The following is a 19161-nucleotide window of genomic DNA, read 5'->3' on the forward strand; positions in this document are numbered from 1 at the left end:
CCTACACCACATTTTAGAACGAATATTAATTAAAATGTCATCATTTTAATAACGTTTTTAACGAAAGTTTTACTCTATTTCACGAACTCGCCATTAAATGTACGTTAAAATTCAAATGGTAAACACAATCGAGCCATCTACTAGTGGTGACGTCAGAAGGTGATAACGATTCAGCGCTCAGGCCTTTTACTATAGGTGGTATTGGTTATAGCCGCCTCGTTTACGGCATTTATCTTTATCTCTTACTTACGACACATTAATATCCGAATATGTAATGCGTTCATTATTATGTAAATATACGATTAATAATATTTTATTTAATGATTTCGTTATTCGAATAACGCGAATTCTACAATGGCGCAGTCGGTGAAAGTAAAAAGACAGTTTTAAAGTGCCGGTAATTTCGTAATTATCAGTGCAGTGTTGTGTGGTAAAACTCCGTTTTCGAAAATGGATCAATCCAACATCAAAGCGTTTGATGTCCACTCAACTTCAGCTTCCTCGGAATGGATTCGATGGAAGCGAGCTGTCGACCTATATATTCTTTCGAAAGGATACACAGACGATAAACGGAAGCAAGCTACCCTGTTATCACTAGGTGGTATGGATTTGCAAGATATTTATTATGCAATATCTGGTAACGAAACGAAATCCGACGAGGAAACTTGGTATCAACAGACCATAAGGCTTTTAGACGCATACTTCATTCCTAAAAGCAACGTTACTTACGAAAGGTATGTGTTCAGTAAAATAATCCAACGTCCGGATGAACTGACCGAACAGTTTATTAATCGTTTACGACGACAAGTGACGAAATGTGAGTACTCTGACGAAGATGCTCAACTCTGTCAACAAATCGTCGCCGGATGTTGTAACGGAGAAATACGCAAAGAATGTCTTGAAAAGAGAGTACTGTCAGTAGGCGCTATTCAAGAAATTGCTCAGAAAATCGAAACCGTGTCGTCACAGTTGTCAGCGTTTGAGCCGAAATCTACACCAGCGTCCATACCTGGAGTAAACTCGATAAATAGAATTGCGTCGTCGAATTCTACACGATCGAATGATTCGAAAATCAGTTGTTATGGTTGCGGTTCGTCCAAACATCGTACGAAAGATGATTCTTGTCCAGCAGTGGGAAAAGAATGCCGTTTCTGCCATAAAATTGGTCATTTCGATAGCGTCTGTCACGCAAAGAAGAATCAGAAGGAGGATAAACCTCAGAATAAATCGCGCCGCCGTGATAGAAAGAAACCGCCAAGGTCGTCTGATGAAAAAAGCGAAAATTCGTCCGCCTCGGGGAAGAAATCGGTAAATCAAGTTAGTACGGTTAACTACGTGTTCCACGTTTCGAGTAAAGCTCGTGCCACAGAACTTCCTTGCGCCGTCGGAGGAGTTCAGTTTGCGTTCACCGTAGATTCTGGTGCTGATGAAAACATCATATCGAAAAGTGATTGGTGTTCGTTGAAAAGTCGCAACGTTAAAGTCGTGTCTCAAGTGCGTAACGATGAAAATAAAAAGCTATTTGCATTCGGTGCTTCGGAGCCTCTCGCAATAGTTGGCAAATTCTCCGCAGAAATTTGTGTTGGTAATCGTTCGCTAGTGGCCGAAATCGTAGTCGTCGACCAGGACAATGTACCAGCGTTATTGTCTCGAGAAACAGCGACTGATCTTGGAGTGTTGGAGATTCGCATACCACAGTCCAACGTTAACGCCGTAACTTCGAAGATTTCACCGAATCGCAAAGTTTTCCAAGGGATTGGTTTACTGAAGGATGTTGAAATAGACATTCCCATCGACGAGTCCGTACCGCCGCATCGACAGAAACCTAGACCCATACCGCTCAATCTACGAGATCAAATCGACGAGGAACTCGACAGTATGCTGGAAAACGACATCATCGAGCCGGTAGATACTCCGTCACCGTGGGTATCGAATATGGTAATTTCACACCATAACGACAAAATTCGTATTTGTGTCGATATGCGTGATGCAAACAAAGCGATCATCACTGAAGATTATCCGTTCACAACGATGGAGGATATTCGCGCCGCTGTTAAGAGCGCAAAGTGTTTCGCCCGTCTCGATTTACGCCGTGCATTTTACCAGATCTTACTCAAGATTAAGTCCAGGGTGATTACAACGTTCATAACGCATCGAGGTTTATTCCGTTCAAAACGTCTCATGTTTGGAATAAAATGCGCACCTGGTATTTTCCAAAGTATCCTGCGCAAACTTCTGAAGCTTCTTGGTTTCGCAATCAATTCAGCCGACGATATCTTCATATTCGCTAACTCAGAAGAAGAACTGTTCCGTTATGTAAATCAAGTGATCGACTTGCTCGAGCAAAATGGTCTCACGCTGAACTACGATAAATGCATCTTCTACGCGACGAAAATCGAGTATGTTGGTTTCACCATCGTTCCAGGTGGAATTCAAGTTTCAGACGAAAAACGAGCCAAAATCTTGGAATGGTCCGCACCAACGTCCAAGGCCGAAGTTGAAAGCTTCCTGGGCTTCGTTAATTTTGTACGTCGTTTCATTCCGAATTACAGCGCTATCGCAGCACCGTTGTACGATATCACGCGCAAAAACGTTCATTTCAAATGGGAACAAGAACACGAAAGTGCGTTTCAAGCACTGAAAGCTCAGTTGACCACGGACCGCATCCTGAAGAATTTCAATCCGCGATACACAACACAGCTGTATTGCGATGCGGGTCCAAACGCGCTCGGTGCAGTCCTAGTTCAAATAGGCGCCGAAGGTCCTGAGTACGTCGATTTCGCTAGCAAGACGTTAACCGACGTAGAACGAAGGTACTCTCAGCTGGAGAAGGAAGCCCTTGCCCTTGTCTGGGGAGTAGAGCGTTTCCATTATTACTTATACGGGCGCCGCTTCCAGCTTATCACAGACAACAAACCGATCCAGCTGATCTTAACGTCAAGCGATCTAAACCAGAGCTTGAGAGTACAGCGATGGCACCTTCGTTTGCAGGGATATGACTTCGAGTTGGTCCACAAAGCGGGGAAAAACAATATCGCCAACCCCCTTAGTCGACTAGTATCCAGTACTGACCGTTCGCACGATCACGTCGAGTCATATATTCATCTTGTCATCAATGCCAGCATTCCGAAGCTGATGACGCTGAAAGAAATCGAACAAGCTTCCCTGAATGATCCCGAATTCGTCGAACTACGTAACGCTATCGAGTCTAACAATTGGTCCAAAATGCCAGCTGCCTATACCGCTATCAGCAGTGAACTCAGCGTATACAACGACATCATTCTACGTGGAGACCGAATCGTCGTACCTTCTCAGTTACGCCAACGTGTTTTAGACCTTGCCCACGAAGGTCATCCTGGTATTGTCAGCCTGAAAGCGCGTCTTCGAACGAAGGTTTGGTGGCCAAACATTTACGCTGAAGCCGAACACAAAGTAAAAACGTGTCCAGCCTGCCAAGCAGTTGCGAAATTCGAGCCGCCCGAACCGATACGTCGTCGTCTATTGCCGGAACGTCCTTGGGATCAAGTCGCTTTCGACTTCATGGGACCGTTACCCTCAGGCGATTACCTTTTCGTAGTAGTCGATTTATACAGCCGGTTCTACGAAATCAAAATCACGAAGACATCTACGGCAAAATTCATCGTTGAAACCTTGCATGAAATTTTCGCTAGATACGGTTACCCGTCCATCATCACGTGCGATAATGCTCCGCAACATCACGCAAGCGAAGTTGAAAGTTTCTGCAACGAGTATGGCATTCGTATGTTTTACTCAACACCGTTTTGGCCGCAGTCCAACGGAGCCGTAGAAAGACAAAACCGAAACATCCTCAAGACCCTGAAAATTGCTCAAATCGAGGGGAAGGATTGGAGAAACGAAATCCAGAAATTTCTACTCATGATGCGAAATACTCCTAATCACGCAACTGGAGTAGCTCCTGCCGAGTTGGTGTTTCGTTTCCGCCCACGTGACCAAATTCCATCGATTCAAAACTATCAAGCCGATCCCGAGATGGAAGATAGAGAAAATCTACGGAAATACAAGGGTCAAATATACGCCAACGATAGTCGTCACGCCACCCGGTTCGTACCAGGTCAACAGGTCTTAGTCCGAAACGAGCAGAAAACGAACAAGCTCACGCCAAGTTTCGACCCAGAGCCAGCGACAGTTGTAGCAACTCGAGGTACCGAGGTCGACATCAGTAAAGGAGGTCGTACCTATACTCGAAATAGTTCTCATCTCAAAGAATTTCAGTCGAGCGTGACTCCTCAACCTGCCGCCGTTGAGATCCCTGAAATACGAAGTAACGATCCGCCGCCAGAACCGTCGGGATATGTGAGCAGTCCAGCTGCACCATCGAGCTCAACTGAACATTCGAGTCCAAGAGTCCAGGACACTACAATTGGTCGCCCGAAGCGCGAAATTCGAATCCCTTCGAAGTTCAACGATTACGTCTTAAATAAATGAAACATTTATTTCATTTCGCCACCGGGAAGACTGTAGTGTATCCACGTTCGGTTCGAATGAACCAAATCTGACAACGTTGCATTTACGTTGCAACGTTATAGCCGCCTCGTTTACGGCATTTATCTTTATCTCTTACTTACGACACATTAATATCCGAATATGTAATGCGTTCATTATTATGTAAATATACGATTAATAATATTTTATTTAATGATTTCGTTATTCGAATAACGCGAATTCTACACATAGTTTGCTTTGTTCAGAGATTGATGCGGTATCAATTTGCAATATTACTCCAATTACTCCAACAAGTATTGCCCAATTTTGATTTTTGTAAATTTGTATTCACGTTCTACCTAATAGAAAATACGTTGCATCGTTACTAAAACTATCGGACAGTATTGAAGCTTAATTGCGATTCAGAACTTTACTCACTGTATCGATATCTTAATGCTCCCTTTGTTTCAAGTTCCAGTTCCATACCTAAGTGAATTATGAGAAGGAACACCTTTGATTAGTTTTATATTCCAAGTTCAATGCCTAATTACGTAAATCTGCGACCTGCGTACGTATCTACAGCTACACTTATTGGTAGGTACTAGTTAGTCTACTCTAGCTACTGTTCATCAAGTCTGTGGAAATAATTTGACAAGATTTTTTTCAAAGCTCATTTTTTATATGAAAATGTTTGATATTGAAAACGTTCATTTTGGTATAGGTACAAATTGGCATCAACAGCTGCTAGAATCATGAGCAGACAGAAAATATCAATAAAATATCATTAAAACACGAGGAACCCAAACCTTCGTTCCTATTTTCGATTTACAGCGGTTCGTTTGTTGAACTCTAAACGAAACTTTCTACTTTCACTTCATTGTTATAGGTACCTACCTACTCGTAAAGTATGTGCTTTACAAGTTACAACCTTACATACAGGTAGTTAATTCTCGTGAACAGTGGGTGGTCGACGTTGAAGGTCGAACATGAAAACAACGAAACTAAATGTAGGAAATGAAATCCTGAAGAAATAACCGCAAACTTGGGATGGCGCCGGATACCTTACATAAATACATAAGTAAGTAGGTAACTATTTATGCATTTCTATTCATTCTTCCAATTTCAACACAAAACACAACATCAACAAAGAAATCGTTAAACAATGAAGAATGAACTATCGTAAGATGATTTCCTGCAAAAAGGTACCTAAATAACAACCACAAACCATACTGTTCTGGTTTTTAGTTTTTACTTTTGATGCGAATTGCCAATAGAAAAAAATCCGAAACTTCTGAAAGAAACAAAAAGGTGAATAAAATATAAATTAGATTATTTCTGTAAAATATTTTGATCAATTCCGCAAAAATATTCTCTAATTCTAATTTAGCTTTTAGTTTCGTCTTTAAAAAAAAAAAAAAAAAAACAAAAACAAAAAAAACAAGTCGAATAAGTTATGTTTTACTGGAAAATAATAATATTGAGTTTGAGAAAATGTATCCGGAATAATAAAATTGGAACCATAAGCATTGATTTTTTTTACTTATTAGATCGAGAATCGCGATCGATAATTATTTTTTTAAAAAATTGAAAAAATTCACGTTTTTTAATCTTTTATTTTTCATTTGCAGTTGCACTGATTTTGACAACACTGATAAGTGAAATTTATAAATGACCAAACTCGTTCTTTTCAATATGAATCTTATCGATCATTTCCGTAGGAAATGAAATCAATTATTCGATTCAATCAGTTTTTTTCAACTTTTGATTGAATGGAGATTCGCGAACTTCGAAGAAATGAATCACTAATCAGACTTCAGTTCAATTTCAATCAGATTCGTGAAAGATGTCGATTGTGTGACCGTTTATCCGCGTAATTAATGTTAATTATTAATTAATCTTATTACAAGAATTATTTCATGAATTTTTTTATCGGATTCGGAATTGTGAAGTGAAGTGAAGTGAATGGTGAATGTAGTGTTCGGGGTTTTGTATTACAAAGTCGATCGTTGAAGATTGCGTTTGCCGTTTCTTTGTTCAACAACAAGCGATTATATTCAATATGGCGAATCCGTAAAACTGGAATTCACATTGAAATGAAGCGAAGCGAATACCTTGTGAATGAATGATCCATTTTACAATCAGAATGCACTATGCAGTCTCCAGATTTTGAATTTGATAACCAGATCTTAGAACCATTATGGCTGTCGTTCGCTCGTGGAACCGTATCCAATATGGAGGTATGTACTTGCATAAACTGTATTCATCGTTCATCGTTATTCTGTATCTGCATGCATCAACAACGCGAACGCTTTCTTTGTTTCTCCTCTTCGCAGGAGGTATCGTTAGATTTATATTTTAATTACTATCCGAAGACATACACGCGTGTATGTAACTAAGTACTTGTACTTCATTGCCCACCCATCATGTATGTGTATTACTGTTGGACATGATAATAGGGTACGCATCGTTTGCGGTATCTCGTGACTGACAAGCTACCTTACCGAGAGGGAAAGCAGCCAGCAGGTGGCTTTATGGCACCTGTAACTCGCTGCATATGGTTCTTTATCACCCTTCTTTTTATTCTACCCTTATTTTGGTTTCACCATCGACCCTTTCGTAAGTCGGCGAAAAAAAAAAACTACTCTTGACTGGTACTGTTTCGATGTGCATTCTACGTAGTATTTGTGGCACCTGTTAACTTTCTCCAATTTATTATCATCAAACGAGCTACGACAGAACCATCACGCATTTTTCGGATTTTGCGTGCAATCTGTCGAGTTTAGTTGGTAAATCTGACGGAAGCGTTTTTTTATAACAGCGATTCGAACTTTTGACAGTAGTGTCGGTAATTTTCTCACTAAGAATGTATCCAAACTTGAGAGCATATGCAAAAAGATGCTTGTAAGTAGCCTGCGTTTGACCCCTGAATCGAATAGAAAGCTGGAAACAGTTTCGAATGGATTTTAAGCAGTTCTATGGAGCGAGTCAACGTGTTCAAATCAGGACGAGGAGTACATTTTTCAGCTTTCCAACGGATGCATTTGGTGAAAATTTTAATTTGGTTGAAATTTCTTCCTTTAAAAATCTACCAGTTGCTCCAGAAACGCTAAAGTTAAAACCCACTCGGAACTGTCTCTAGTAGTTGATTCAGGGATCGAAAATAAGGTGCATTAGGGTCATTCCGTGTCAACTCAACCAAAAAAGGCGATTTTGAAAGTCATGTCTTTCCATTTCGCTCAAATTTTTTCTTCACTTTATACCCATCCAGTAAGTGAGAACCCCGCAATTAGTTTGGTCCCATCACCCTCAGGGGGGTGGGGAGGCTTCCATTATTTTCACATTGTCTCGAGGTACTCAACTTCACCAGCCCATTCCTCCAAAACTATGATACTTTGATCAAAACTGATTTCACAGTTCGAATGGGCATCGCATTTAGAACTTTTTAAGCATTTTGAAATTTTCAAAAGTTGAAAGTTGAACTTTCAAATTGAAAGTTCAAATTTCAAAACGGCGGTGTAAGCGGGAGCTACCATTTAAAATTTTGAAAAAATTTCCATAGATGTACCTTTTGATGCTTTTTCGAAATATTTAAGTTTCGAGATGGGATCTCTTGATGGGAGGGGGGGGGAGCACCCCACCCCCAATTTTGGGCGAAACTTTAAAGAAAATCTGGGGCACGTGATGTATCGAATTATATGTTTTTGGTGACGCTGAACACGAATATGACGTCAGATCTTTGATAGGACCCCATCCACGGCCCCCAGCACCTCCCCAAAGGGGGTGACTCCCAAAAAAAATGGTTACATTCGTGTGCCACATGAAATAGTAGGTTTTCGATATTGCTGAACACGAATATAGCCATAGTTTTTTAAATCGACTTCACCCATGGCCCCCAGAACGTCCCCAATAGGTAAAAGTCAAAAAAAATTGTTAGGGGCCGTGGATTGGGTCCAATCACAAATCTGACGTCATATTCAATTACGGGGTTCTTACTTACTGGATGGGTATATATTGTAAAAAAAATTTGAATGAAATCGAAAAACGTGACTCAAAAACGTTGGTTGAGTTGACATTGGAATGACCCATTAGCCAATTTCAGCTTTCTCAGTCAATTTGGGGTTTTCTTATTTTTGGACCTTTGATTTTCAAAAATTGATGAAAAAACGAAAAATGTATTTCAGCGTCTGAAATTTTAGCTGGTGGTAGCCAGTAGGTTAGGTAGATATATTTTTGCATCCTCTCGTTCGATCTATTTCTGCCCGGATCCAAAATGCGTTTACTTTTTTTTTTGGAAAGTAATTTTTTTTTCAAAGGTTGCTCAAAATTCTTGTTATTCCTAGAAATTTCTATAAAGCTCTGTCTGTTTCTGAAGTTGTCATCGTCTTTCTATCTGCCAAACGTTGCATTGCCAAAAATTCTCGTTACCTATTCAACTAAAAATTGCAAAAAGGTCTCATTCTTCAACAAAAATATCGGAAAATCTCTTTGCTAAAATGTTCCAAGGATAAGGTCTCATTTTTTTCAAGAATCAGCCAAAAGTCTAGTTTTTTGCCAGAAATTGCCATAAAAATCTGTTTGTTTTCCAATGAAATTGTCAAAATCTTGCATTGTTTTTTGAAAACTAATAAAATTTTCATTTTTTTCTCTGAATTTTTTTTTATTTTTGTTTTCTAAATTGTCAAAATTACCCAAAGATTTCATTTTTTTTTTACCAAAAATTGCATACAAGGTAAATCTTACTGTTTTGCTAAAAATTTCAGAAAAGTTTTATTTTTTTGCCAAAATTTTCCATAAGCCATGCCAGTTGCTGGAGAATTGTCAACGTCTCACTTAGCTGCCAAAAATCAAAAAATTTTACTTCTTGCAAAAGTTGCCCAGATTTTGCTATTTTACCAGAAATCTGCGAGAAGTCTTGCCTTCCATTGAAGTTGTCAACCTCGCTTTTTGTCAGCCAGAAATACTCACCTTTTCGTCAAAAAGTTGAAAAATAATCCAACTTTTTTTGTCTTTGATTTCCAAAAAGTTCTACTTTTTGCCAAAATTTCGGAAATTTCGATCGAGTTTTTTTTTTTTGGAATTTAGTTTTTCTCGAATTATGTAACTTTTTTGGATTACTGTTAGGTTACTTTTTCAAGCTTTTTTTAGTTACTAAAATCTTGAAAGAAATGGAATTATGAGCTCTGTAAACCCAATACTGTTCACTTCCTGCATTTTTACAGGTACATTCTTTACACCGCGTCGTATCTTGTTTTTTCCTCGATAATAAAATGAAAATATCCAGAATTAAAATTTTCTCCCAAAAGTTTGCAGATTTTTGCTGAATTATTAATTCGTAATGATGACGCTATAGCGAAACTTTGGCGCAGATAACACCGTTCAAAAACCTTTTTTCGTCTCTGTAACCGTGACACTAGTCAATTAAGTTCTTAGTCGGATCGTATGGGTTACATTTCGCTTTTCGTTCTGCCTTTTTCCTTTTACTGGATAGGTACTCGTAGGTATACTCTTTTCGCTAGATACAGGATATTATTTTCTCCTTACACGTTTCGATATCAGCATTCAGAAATGGTTATTTGATACAATTATTTTCCGCTATATTTAATAGCTTCATTATGATACGGACCCTCTTTAAAAATTGTTATGCTTTACGTTACGCTTCATTTGATAAATCCTGCTCTCGTTGCTAAATCCCAATAGAAAATGTATCAAACATACAAAAACGATACTCGTTATATTACATATAATGTATAATAGGCTGGGCGAACACAAACAAAGGGATATATTATAATACAACTATAGCAAAGTGGTGAACGACACCTGTTCTTAATTCAATTCTACATGTCCCTCGATTTTATCAGAGGTTCGCTTCTCACCCTCTTTTCCTCCCCATCATCATGTTTTCTCGCTCGCTCTTTCACTCGTCAATGCGACGTTTCATTCCATTCCGCTTTCGCCACTTGTTACATATGAATCGCAAATATATGGTTCACGGTGCCGATCTATTATACTCGAACTCGATGTCGATAGGTTTCTCTCCAGACTATTTTATACCCATCAAATGTAACATAATATACGTAGTTGACGTGTTAGTAAACAATAAGCGAGGAGAGGGCTATTTTCTGTAAATTTATGCGGCATATGTAGATGTACGAGCTTTCATATCACCTCACTTTTACGCTTTTTTTCCCTTCGTCATCATTTTTATTTTTAGGTACATGACTACACGTTCTACGATACATATTTAGGGAGGAGATGAGTGAAAAAAAATTGAAGATGATCAAAATTGGGCACTAATTTATTACGATTCCTTAAAATAATAATGTTTGTTCAGCTAGAATATCTCAACGACGTATCTATCTTCTAGAAAGAATGAGACTCTATAAGAATTATTAACCTATACATACACGTTTTCATATTCTTTGAATAAATAATACGAATTCATCTTCTATTTTGACTATACCTACTTACGTATAGGTAGATAGAACAGGTATACTTATACATCTTAAACGAATCGTTTCTATAAACCTGCAGTTAACTTTTGAATCCACCTATATACTTACAATATTGCATACATTAAATCGAGGCGAGAACGAGAAAAAAAAACAAATACAGATGTCATTTTAAATGCTTTACGTCTGTCAAAAGAAAGAATAAAAAAAAAGAGTATAAAATAAAAACAAAACCCGAGTTGAAAAATGCCTACCTACGATAGAAATTGGAAAACCTAACGGGGAAATGGGTAAAGCGGAGGAAGAGCGAAGGAGGCGAAAAACACTAAATAATACAAACTATAACAGATTCCTCACGGTAAAGGAATACCGGCAGCTATACGGCAGTTGAATCTGAAAATCATCAAAATTTCAGTAGCTCAGACCAGTAATGAGCAGATCTAATAAAAGTTTTACCGAAAGAAGATAAAAAACCAAGCAACAAAATGGAAGAAAAGAAAAACTAGCGAAGATGCAATTTTTTTTTTTTAGTCTTTAAGCCGATTTCATACTTCGTAAAAAACCCGAACATTTATTACAGACGATGGTTTACAACTGATTTTATTACCGGGCCTATTTAAAATCTATTTTGCAAGATTAAGGTCGCACGAGTACATTCCTTTTGCGAAAGGTGCAGTCTGAGCCGATGGTTTGGTTACCGTTTTACGAGCTTGCAAGCTCAATTTATCGTATTTACTGCAGGTATCTATAAAAAAAAAGAAGAAAAAAAACATGTAGGTTGAATTTCTGAGATATTTGTAGGTGTATGTGGCTTGAGCTTTTACACCTGTATTCTTCATTAATGTAGTACAGTCGAATGAAAAATCTTAGTTGGCTATGTTTTGTGAAATGTCAAATATTTTAATGAGCTGGAAATAATGCCAATTTTATGGTGTACGTACTTGCAAAGTTGAATGAAGTTCCGCACGACCATGGAAGTCAAAAGCGATTTCATAGCTGAATCGTAGTCCGCGATGTACATAGGTACTTAAATGAATTTGGGTCCCATTTTTTAAAGATTCTATTTTTCTAAGCCCCTTATCAAAAAATTTGAAAAATAAGTGTGAATGCCAAACTTTGGAGTTTGATTGCTCAGGACTGCTGCAATTCGGAGAACATTTTTTTCCGACGTTTTGAAGGTAATTTGAAAATACTATCAAAAATTTCAAAATGTCAAAGTTTTTTTTTTGTAAGCTCAATTCCTAAAAGTTTGCCAAACGTCGTCGGAACTAAGTACATATTTTATGTATAATTTAAACATTGTAAAAAATCCAGGGCTTCAAAATTTTGGTCTAAATACATATTAAAAAGATGATTAATATCGTGTGGCATATGGTTTATTAGGTTTTTGAGAGCGCTAAATTCGAATATTGACTCATTTTTCAATTTGGTCTCTTCAAAGCCCCCGAAAAACAAAGAAATCGTGTGACAATAGCACAGGTACCTGATTTATTTTGGGCTCTGTAGCCACCTTCGTCTCCATGGTTTTGCGATTCCATCACGAAAATTCCATTGTTGGAAATAAGAAAATACATGCTTCTAGAATGCTTTTCAAATTTTTAAATTGTAGCTCCAAAATTTGGCATGATTTTGAAAACTGAGCTTTCAAAAAAAAATTGAACTAAGTACAAACTTTTGAAATTTTTGGCGAATATTTTCAAAATTATTCTCAAACACCGCAAACGGATTTTCTTCCAGTTGCAGCAGTCTAAGCAATCAAGCTCCAAAAATGGAATTATAAAGGGACTATTCAAACTAGAAAATAAAAGCAAAATTTTCAAGAGCTGCGTTAACCCTACAATTTCATTATAAAAGTGCAATTCAATAGTTCAACTCCTTCTCTTGGAAATTGAAAAAGTGGAACTTGAGGACCTAATTTTCTAAAAATATTTAAATATAGGTATTTTGTGTCATTTTTTTTTTTCATTTTTTCCGATTTGAAGAGCTTTTGTGTAGAGGAACCAATATTGCTGTGGTACAGTGCCACCAATTAGGGAAGTAGGGCAATTAGCTTTGTAGTCCGGCATATGGCAATAGGAGTGATTGCACCTCCCCCCGCCCGGCGCCGATCCTCCGGGACAAGTTTTTTCTTAAAGGGGACATCCTAAGGAACATTTTAAAGCAAACTTGCCCAAAAAAAAGTTGGCCTTACTTACAAAATGGCGGCCATTTTGATTGACAGGTCAGCCGAAATCGCAGATATTGCGTTTTAACGTAGGACTTGCACGAACTTTTTCAAACTTTACAAAGGTAGGTGGAAAGATCATGCAAAGATTTATCACCTGTCAAAATTTCAAGTGCTAAAGTGCGTTTTTCGATTTTTGGTGAATTTTTGAAAATCCAATTTAGGCCAAAAATGAGGGAAAAAATCAAAATTTTACCAAATTGACCAAGAAAGCTGAAATTTGGGATATACCCTGTTTTCGACATGCCAAATCGATTGGAAACGGTTTCAACCCGTTTCGAGCAGTTCTCGAGCCTCCAGCAGATTTTTGAAACTCGAAATTCTCACAAAATTCCATCAAATTGAAGTTGTAAAGCTGAAATTTATTCTAAAAACTAATTTCAATACGTAGTCCAAGAGCTATACCACTGTGATTGGGCCGAAATAACTGAAAGCTGGGGATGGTCTCAAAAGTTAGTATACATACCCCTATTTTGAAAACACTTATGTTTTTTGGGCTGTAGAATTCATTTATGGTAATATTTTCCACATTGGAGGACCATACGATCAAAAAACATATATTTTGATGTATCACAAAGCCATATTTGCTGAATTCATTAATACTCCCCTTACGCCCCACCCCCCAAAAAATGAAAATTTTGAAAAATTTCGGTGCCTAAAAATCATCTTAGCCATAGAGCATTCCGTTAAACTGCTTGAAAATGATTTTTAACCCGATTTTGTAGCTTTTTATGAGAATTTAGCCCAAAAACATGAAATTTGTCAAATTTGCTCCCCTTTTGACCCAGTCTGGCGGGGCTTTGGCGGCACTTATGGGTCGGCAGACCGATATATTCGGATTCAGCGCGAAAAATGCTATAATTAGGCACCAATTTCAGCCATCAGTTTTCTCAGCTGAAAGTTCAGAAAAATGTTGAACTTTCGAGCTTTCACTGAGCTTTAAAGCAGCAGCTGCGGATCGGCAGACCAAGTGTTTTCAAAATAGGGGTATGTATACTAACTTTTGAGACCATCCCCAGCTTTCAGTTATTTCGGCCCAATCACAGTGGTATAGCTCTTGGACTAACGCTACGAAGCACTGCAGGTGAATTTCGAGTCGTTTTGGAGCCTCCAGCGACTTTTTTGAAAATTACTTGGGGCCTCCAGTAGATTTTTGAAACTTGAAATTTACTTCGCAGACTACATGGTGGTTTCAAATGGTTTTGAAGCTTCCAGCTACTTTTAGGAAATTTCAATTTTCCAAAAAAAAGTCATACAACCTTTCAAAAGTTCAAAACGACTTGAAATTCACCAGTAGTCAATCTCCATTTGATGAAATGTTGTGAAAATTTAAAGTTTCAAAAATCTGCTGGAGGTTTGAGGAATTTTCAAAAAGTCGCTGGAGGCTCCAAAACGACTTGAAATTCACCTGCCGTACTTCGTAGCGTATTGAAATTAGTTTTTAGAATAAATTATAGCTTTACAACTTCAATTTGAAGAAATTTTGTGGGAATTTCGAGTTTCAAAAATCTGCTGGAGGCTCCAGAACTGCTCAAAACGGGTTGAAACCGTTTCCAATCGATTTAGCATGTCGAAAATAGGGTATATCCCAAATTTCAGCTTTCTTGGTCAATTTGGTAAAATTTTGATTTTTTCCCTCATTTTTGGCTTAAATTTGATTTTCAAAAATTCACCAAAAATCGAAAAACGCACTTTAGCACTTGAAATTTTGACAGGTGATAAATTTTTGCATGATCTTTCGATCTGCTTTTGTAAATTTTGAAAAAGTTCGTTCAAGTCCTATGTTGAAACGCAAAATCTGCGATTTCGGCTGACCTGTCAATCATAATGGCCGCCATTTTGTAAGGCCAACTTTTTTTGGCAAGTTTGCTTTAAAATGTTCCTTAGGATGTCCCCCTTGAAAAAAATGTACCGGAGGATTGGCCGGTGGGGGGGGTGCAATTACTCCTATTGTCATATGCCGGACTATTGAGTTCGAGTTTTGTTTTTAAAAAGTTTGTAAATTTCATTTTCAGAAGAGAAAATACGCAAACCTCATTTTTGAAAATACAATAATGAAAACACCATTTTTGAACAGAAAATAAAATCTTAATTTTGAAAAGAACATGCAACTTTAATTTTTGACCAGAAAATATACACCATATTATTTATTTTTGAAGAAAAACTGAAAACTCCGTTCTTGAAGGGCGAATGAAATTTCATGGAACAAAAGCTATCAAACCTTTGCTTTCAGAAAAAAATTTCATGTGAGAAACTTTATTGAAAAAAAAAAACTTATAACCCTGTAGTGGAAACTTCTCCAACAAACTTTTTTTTTTGAATACGAAAGCATTCATTTTTCTGTGGGGGAGGACTTTTTTACAGAGGAAAACTTGTGGAAAAATTATGTTTTGTAAACAACTCAACTTTATTTTTAAAAAAAGACACGTTTGCTTTAGAAGAAGGAGGGGATGTGAAAATTTTTCAGGAGGCTGTTATTTTTTTCCCCGAGCCTACATTGGCTCTCGGAGGCACTGTTGAAGGGCCAATGGAAGTTTTTGAAAAGAAATTAATTTAGAACTCTGACTCGGATGATTGATTTTTTTCAATTTTTTGGGGGTTTTCTCAACTTTGAACGTCTTTATGCATATATACGTATAATAGGGCTAACATTCTTTGTGGTGACGAGAGGGTTTTTTTCTTCAAAAAGAATATTATTCAAATCATTTTTGACTGGAAATGTCGAATTTTAAACTATTTTTGGAGTCTTTCAATATTGTATCCCCCCCCCCCCCGGGAGCCAGGGGGGAGGTTCCATACATAGGAGCTAATCATTGTTCTGGAGACCAGAGCAGGGTTTCCGAAAAAACAGGAAACTATTGTACTCATTTACGACTTGTTGGTACCGAATTATTTCACTCGATGCAGTTTATTGATACTCGTAGAATGCAATGCAGACCAAGCACCGATACTGCAGAAATGAGAAAAAGATTGAATGAAAACAAAAAAGAGAAAAGAATAAACTTGTTGGTAATGGTAGTGTTAAGTAATGGGTTTTTCATCGTCATTATACACGCTCAATGTAGCAATATGTGTACGGACAAGGACATGAATGAAGAGCGAACGAATAAAACACGAATCCCCAATAAGGCGTGAAAATAACAATAAAAATGATATTGTATAACCGTATTCGGTTGCCGCTTTGATAAGTAATTTTTTTCTCGTTGTCGTCGAAAGCGGTGGCAAGTGCCATATACATACACTATACAGTGCACAGTGCACACTCACACTAGTAACACTATCTACTGCAGCATGTATCGTATACGTATAGTGTACTCGTAGGTAGGTGCACATTTATAACGGAGCGGTGCTAATACGCAATGACAACGGCAAAAGGCAAGAAAGGGTTATAATTCTGGAATATATGCGGCGAGAGAATACTTGCCATCAGCGTCAGGGAGTTTATTATAATAGTAATGGTAAAAGGGTTAGAGAAATACGTAGGTAAAAGGGGCACGAGATTTCACGGCATAAAGTCCCCGAACTAAATCCCTTCATAGCTGGTTGGTATTGGTGATGGCGATGGCGATGGAGCGCGGCGCGGGTACACAGCCGCACACAGCAGCCTTGATGCGGCCGCCACCGCCGCCGCCGCCGCTGTGCCCGTAGAAGGGTTGAGACATTACAAGGGATGCTGCTGCGAAATGATAATCAAGGTGATTCTTCCACCCTTTACGCCCTCTGTCAACCACTTCTAAAACTAGCTCCTCCACTTATTCGCTCACTAACTTTAACTCTCTGCCCATGATAATGGCCCTGTAAATATTTAAACAAGCGTATACTAAGCCCTTACTGTTGATTATCATTAACATTATTCTATGCTATATAGCGCTTTTGCTTATATGAAACAAAGTCTAAGCTTACAAACTTTCTCTTCTCTTTTCCTTGTATATTTTACACAATTGAAGAGAAAAAAGCGAAATTCGCGCTCGACTCGAGCTCCTCTTCCTTGTTTCAGTGCGTTTCACTAGCGCAATGTTTTTTTTTCTCGCTCACAACGACTCAACGTGAAACGTGAATCGTGAAACGAAATGTACTTACGTATGAAAAATACAGTTTTTTAGATGATAATTATGAATTAACAATGGATTATGAAGGTACCAAAGAATTCTTCAGAACGTCGACTTCTTCCATTCAATTCATTCGATAGGTACCTACTACCTACATATGTATAATTCGATGCAGATAAATGAAATACCTAGTAGCCTACTCACAGTATCCCAATTGAAAAAAAAATTGAACTGGGTAACGCTAAATCGAAAAAGCATTCAAAAATAGATCACCAGCCCAAATTTCAGATTTTGAAGCGCATTTTTTGATTTTTGGGTCAATTTTCAAAAATCAGATTGGCCTAAAAATAGAAAAAAATCGAAACTTTACAAATTGACCTACATATACCTAGCTAAAATTTGGTATTTCTTTATTCTCGACCTCCCGAATATTAGAAACGGTTTCGAACCGTTTTGAACAATTTTGGAAACTCCTGCAGATTTTCGAGAATTGAGATTTCTACAAGATTTTACCTAATGAAATTGGAAAGCTAGAATTGAAGTGGTGAACACCATTAGCAAAAATTTTGTGGAAATTTCGGCTTTCAAAAATCTGCTGGAGGCTTCAGAACTGCTCGAGGAGTTTAACAGTTTTCAATCGAATCGCTAAGTTGAAAATAGGACACATGTCAAAGTTCGCCTTTTGCGGGTCAAGTTGGTAAAGTGTTGATTTTTTTCTTACATTTTTGACTCTTTGATTTTCAAAAATTCATCAAAAAAAGAAAAGTGTTTTAGCTTCCAAAAATTTGGCTGGTGATGTGGTTTTGCATGATTTTTCGATTTAGCTATGTTCGGTTTTGAAAATCTTTTTCGCCAGTTGAGATGTTTACCTTGTAAGATTTCCTTTGGGGGGAGAGAGGGTAGACTCGTTTTGTTTGTAAAATGGCCAAAAAATGGTCGTTTTTTTTAGTTTTACATCAAAAATTTTCAAAAATTCTAGTTAGTTTTGCTTTTCGAAACAGATTGCGAAAAGATATGTATATTTTTCTTTGTCAATTGTTCCCAAAAAATGCTGCTTTTTACTAAAATTATCAAATTTTTGTTTTTTGACAAAAATGTTTGCCTTTTTTTGAAATTGCCAATGATTCTTTTTTTTTCAAAAATCATCCAAATGTCGCGCTTATCGCCTAAAATTGTCAAAAATATCCTTTTTTTAACAAAATTGTTGAAATGGTTGTTTTTTGAAAAAAATTCCAAAAAGTCTCATTGTTTGCTAAAATTGTTTTTTTTTTATTATTAGAAATTACGAAAATATTCACCTCGTTGCCAAAAATGGTCTAAAAGTCTCACTTTTTTTATCAAAAAACTTCAAATAGGTAGGTACGTAGTTCAACCTTTCAAAATTAAAAACCAGAACATTTCAATCTGTAATGTTCTGTTTTTTTTTTAGTGATTTTTATGTTTCGTTTACTGTTGAGTGTTTGTTTTACTTTTTGGTACTTTTTCGAGGAAGTTGAGCACGAACCCTAAGGTATTGATGTACCGCGTACATGATTGGAGTAGGCTACTTACTTTAAAATAAGAGACTCCTGGCCCAATCCTAAACTTCAGAAAAACCTGGCAATCGTATTATGGATGAATTTACGAAATCCATTGAAATTAATGATAAAATCTCTTTCGGCGTTTATACTATCACACATTGTAACTCTACACAAAAGTTGCCTTTGACGAAGTTTGAAAAAATTCAACTCCCCCTCCCTCTTCATTGCAATATTGGTGTGTATATTTCAAAGCTTCCGGAAATTGGATAAATTGGTAGAAAAATCGGAAAAAGTCAAAGTAAATCGTTTTTCTAAATGACTGGACGTCTCGTTGACTGAAGTGAATGTTTTTTTTGGCCTTTCGCAGCATTTTACGTGGTTTTCTCCATAATATTGTGATATTTCTCAAAATGATATTTTCGTAATTTTGAATTCGAAAAATGTCGTGGATTCTT

General features: G+C 37.4%; 2 protein-coding genes across 4 annotated transcripts in view; both read left to right on the forward strand.

The window, feature by feature from the left end:
• Window positions 1-450: 450 nt before the first annotated feature.
• On the forward strand, window positions 451-4467 carry LOC135846842 (uncharacterized protein K02A2.6-like). Its single transcript, XM_065366150.1, has one exon. The coding sequence runs from the start codon at window positions 451-453 to the stop codon at window positions 4465-4467; it is 4017 nt and encodes a 1338-aa protein (XP_065222222.1).
• A 2132-nt stretch (window positions 4468-6599) lies between these two features.
• The window catches only part of Pkn (serine/threonine-protein kinase N), a 137160-nt gene continuing 124598 nt past the window's right edge, over window positions 6600-19161 (forward strand). For all 3 annotated transcript variants that reach the window (XM_065367965.1, XM_065367968.1, XM_065367970.1), the window contains exon 1: window positions 6600-6701. In XM_065367965.1, the coding sequence (XP_065224037.1) occupies window positions 6615-6701 (87 nt within the window). In that variant the 5' untranslated portion in view covers window positions 6600-6614. The remainder of the gene's footprint in view (window positions 6702-19161) is intronic.

The sequence above is a fragment of the Planococcus citri genome, chromosome 5 (assembly GCF_950023065.1).
Source record: "Planococcus citri chromosome 5, ihPlaCitr1.1, whole genome shotgun sequence".
Classification (NCBI taxonomy): Eukaryota; Metazoa; Arthropoda; class Insecta; order Hemiptera; family Pseudococcidae; genus Planococcus; species Planococcus citri.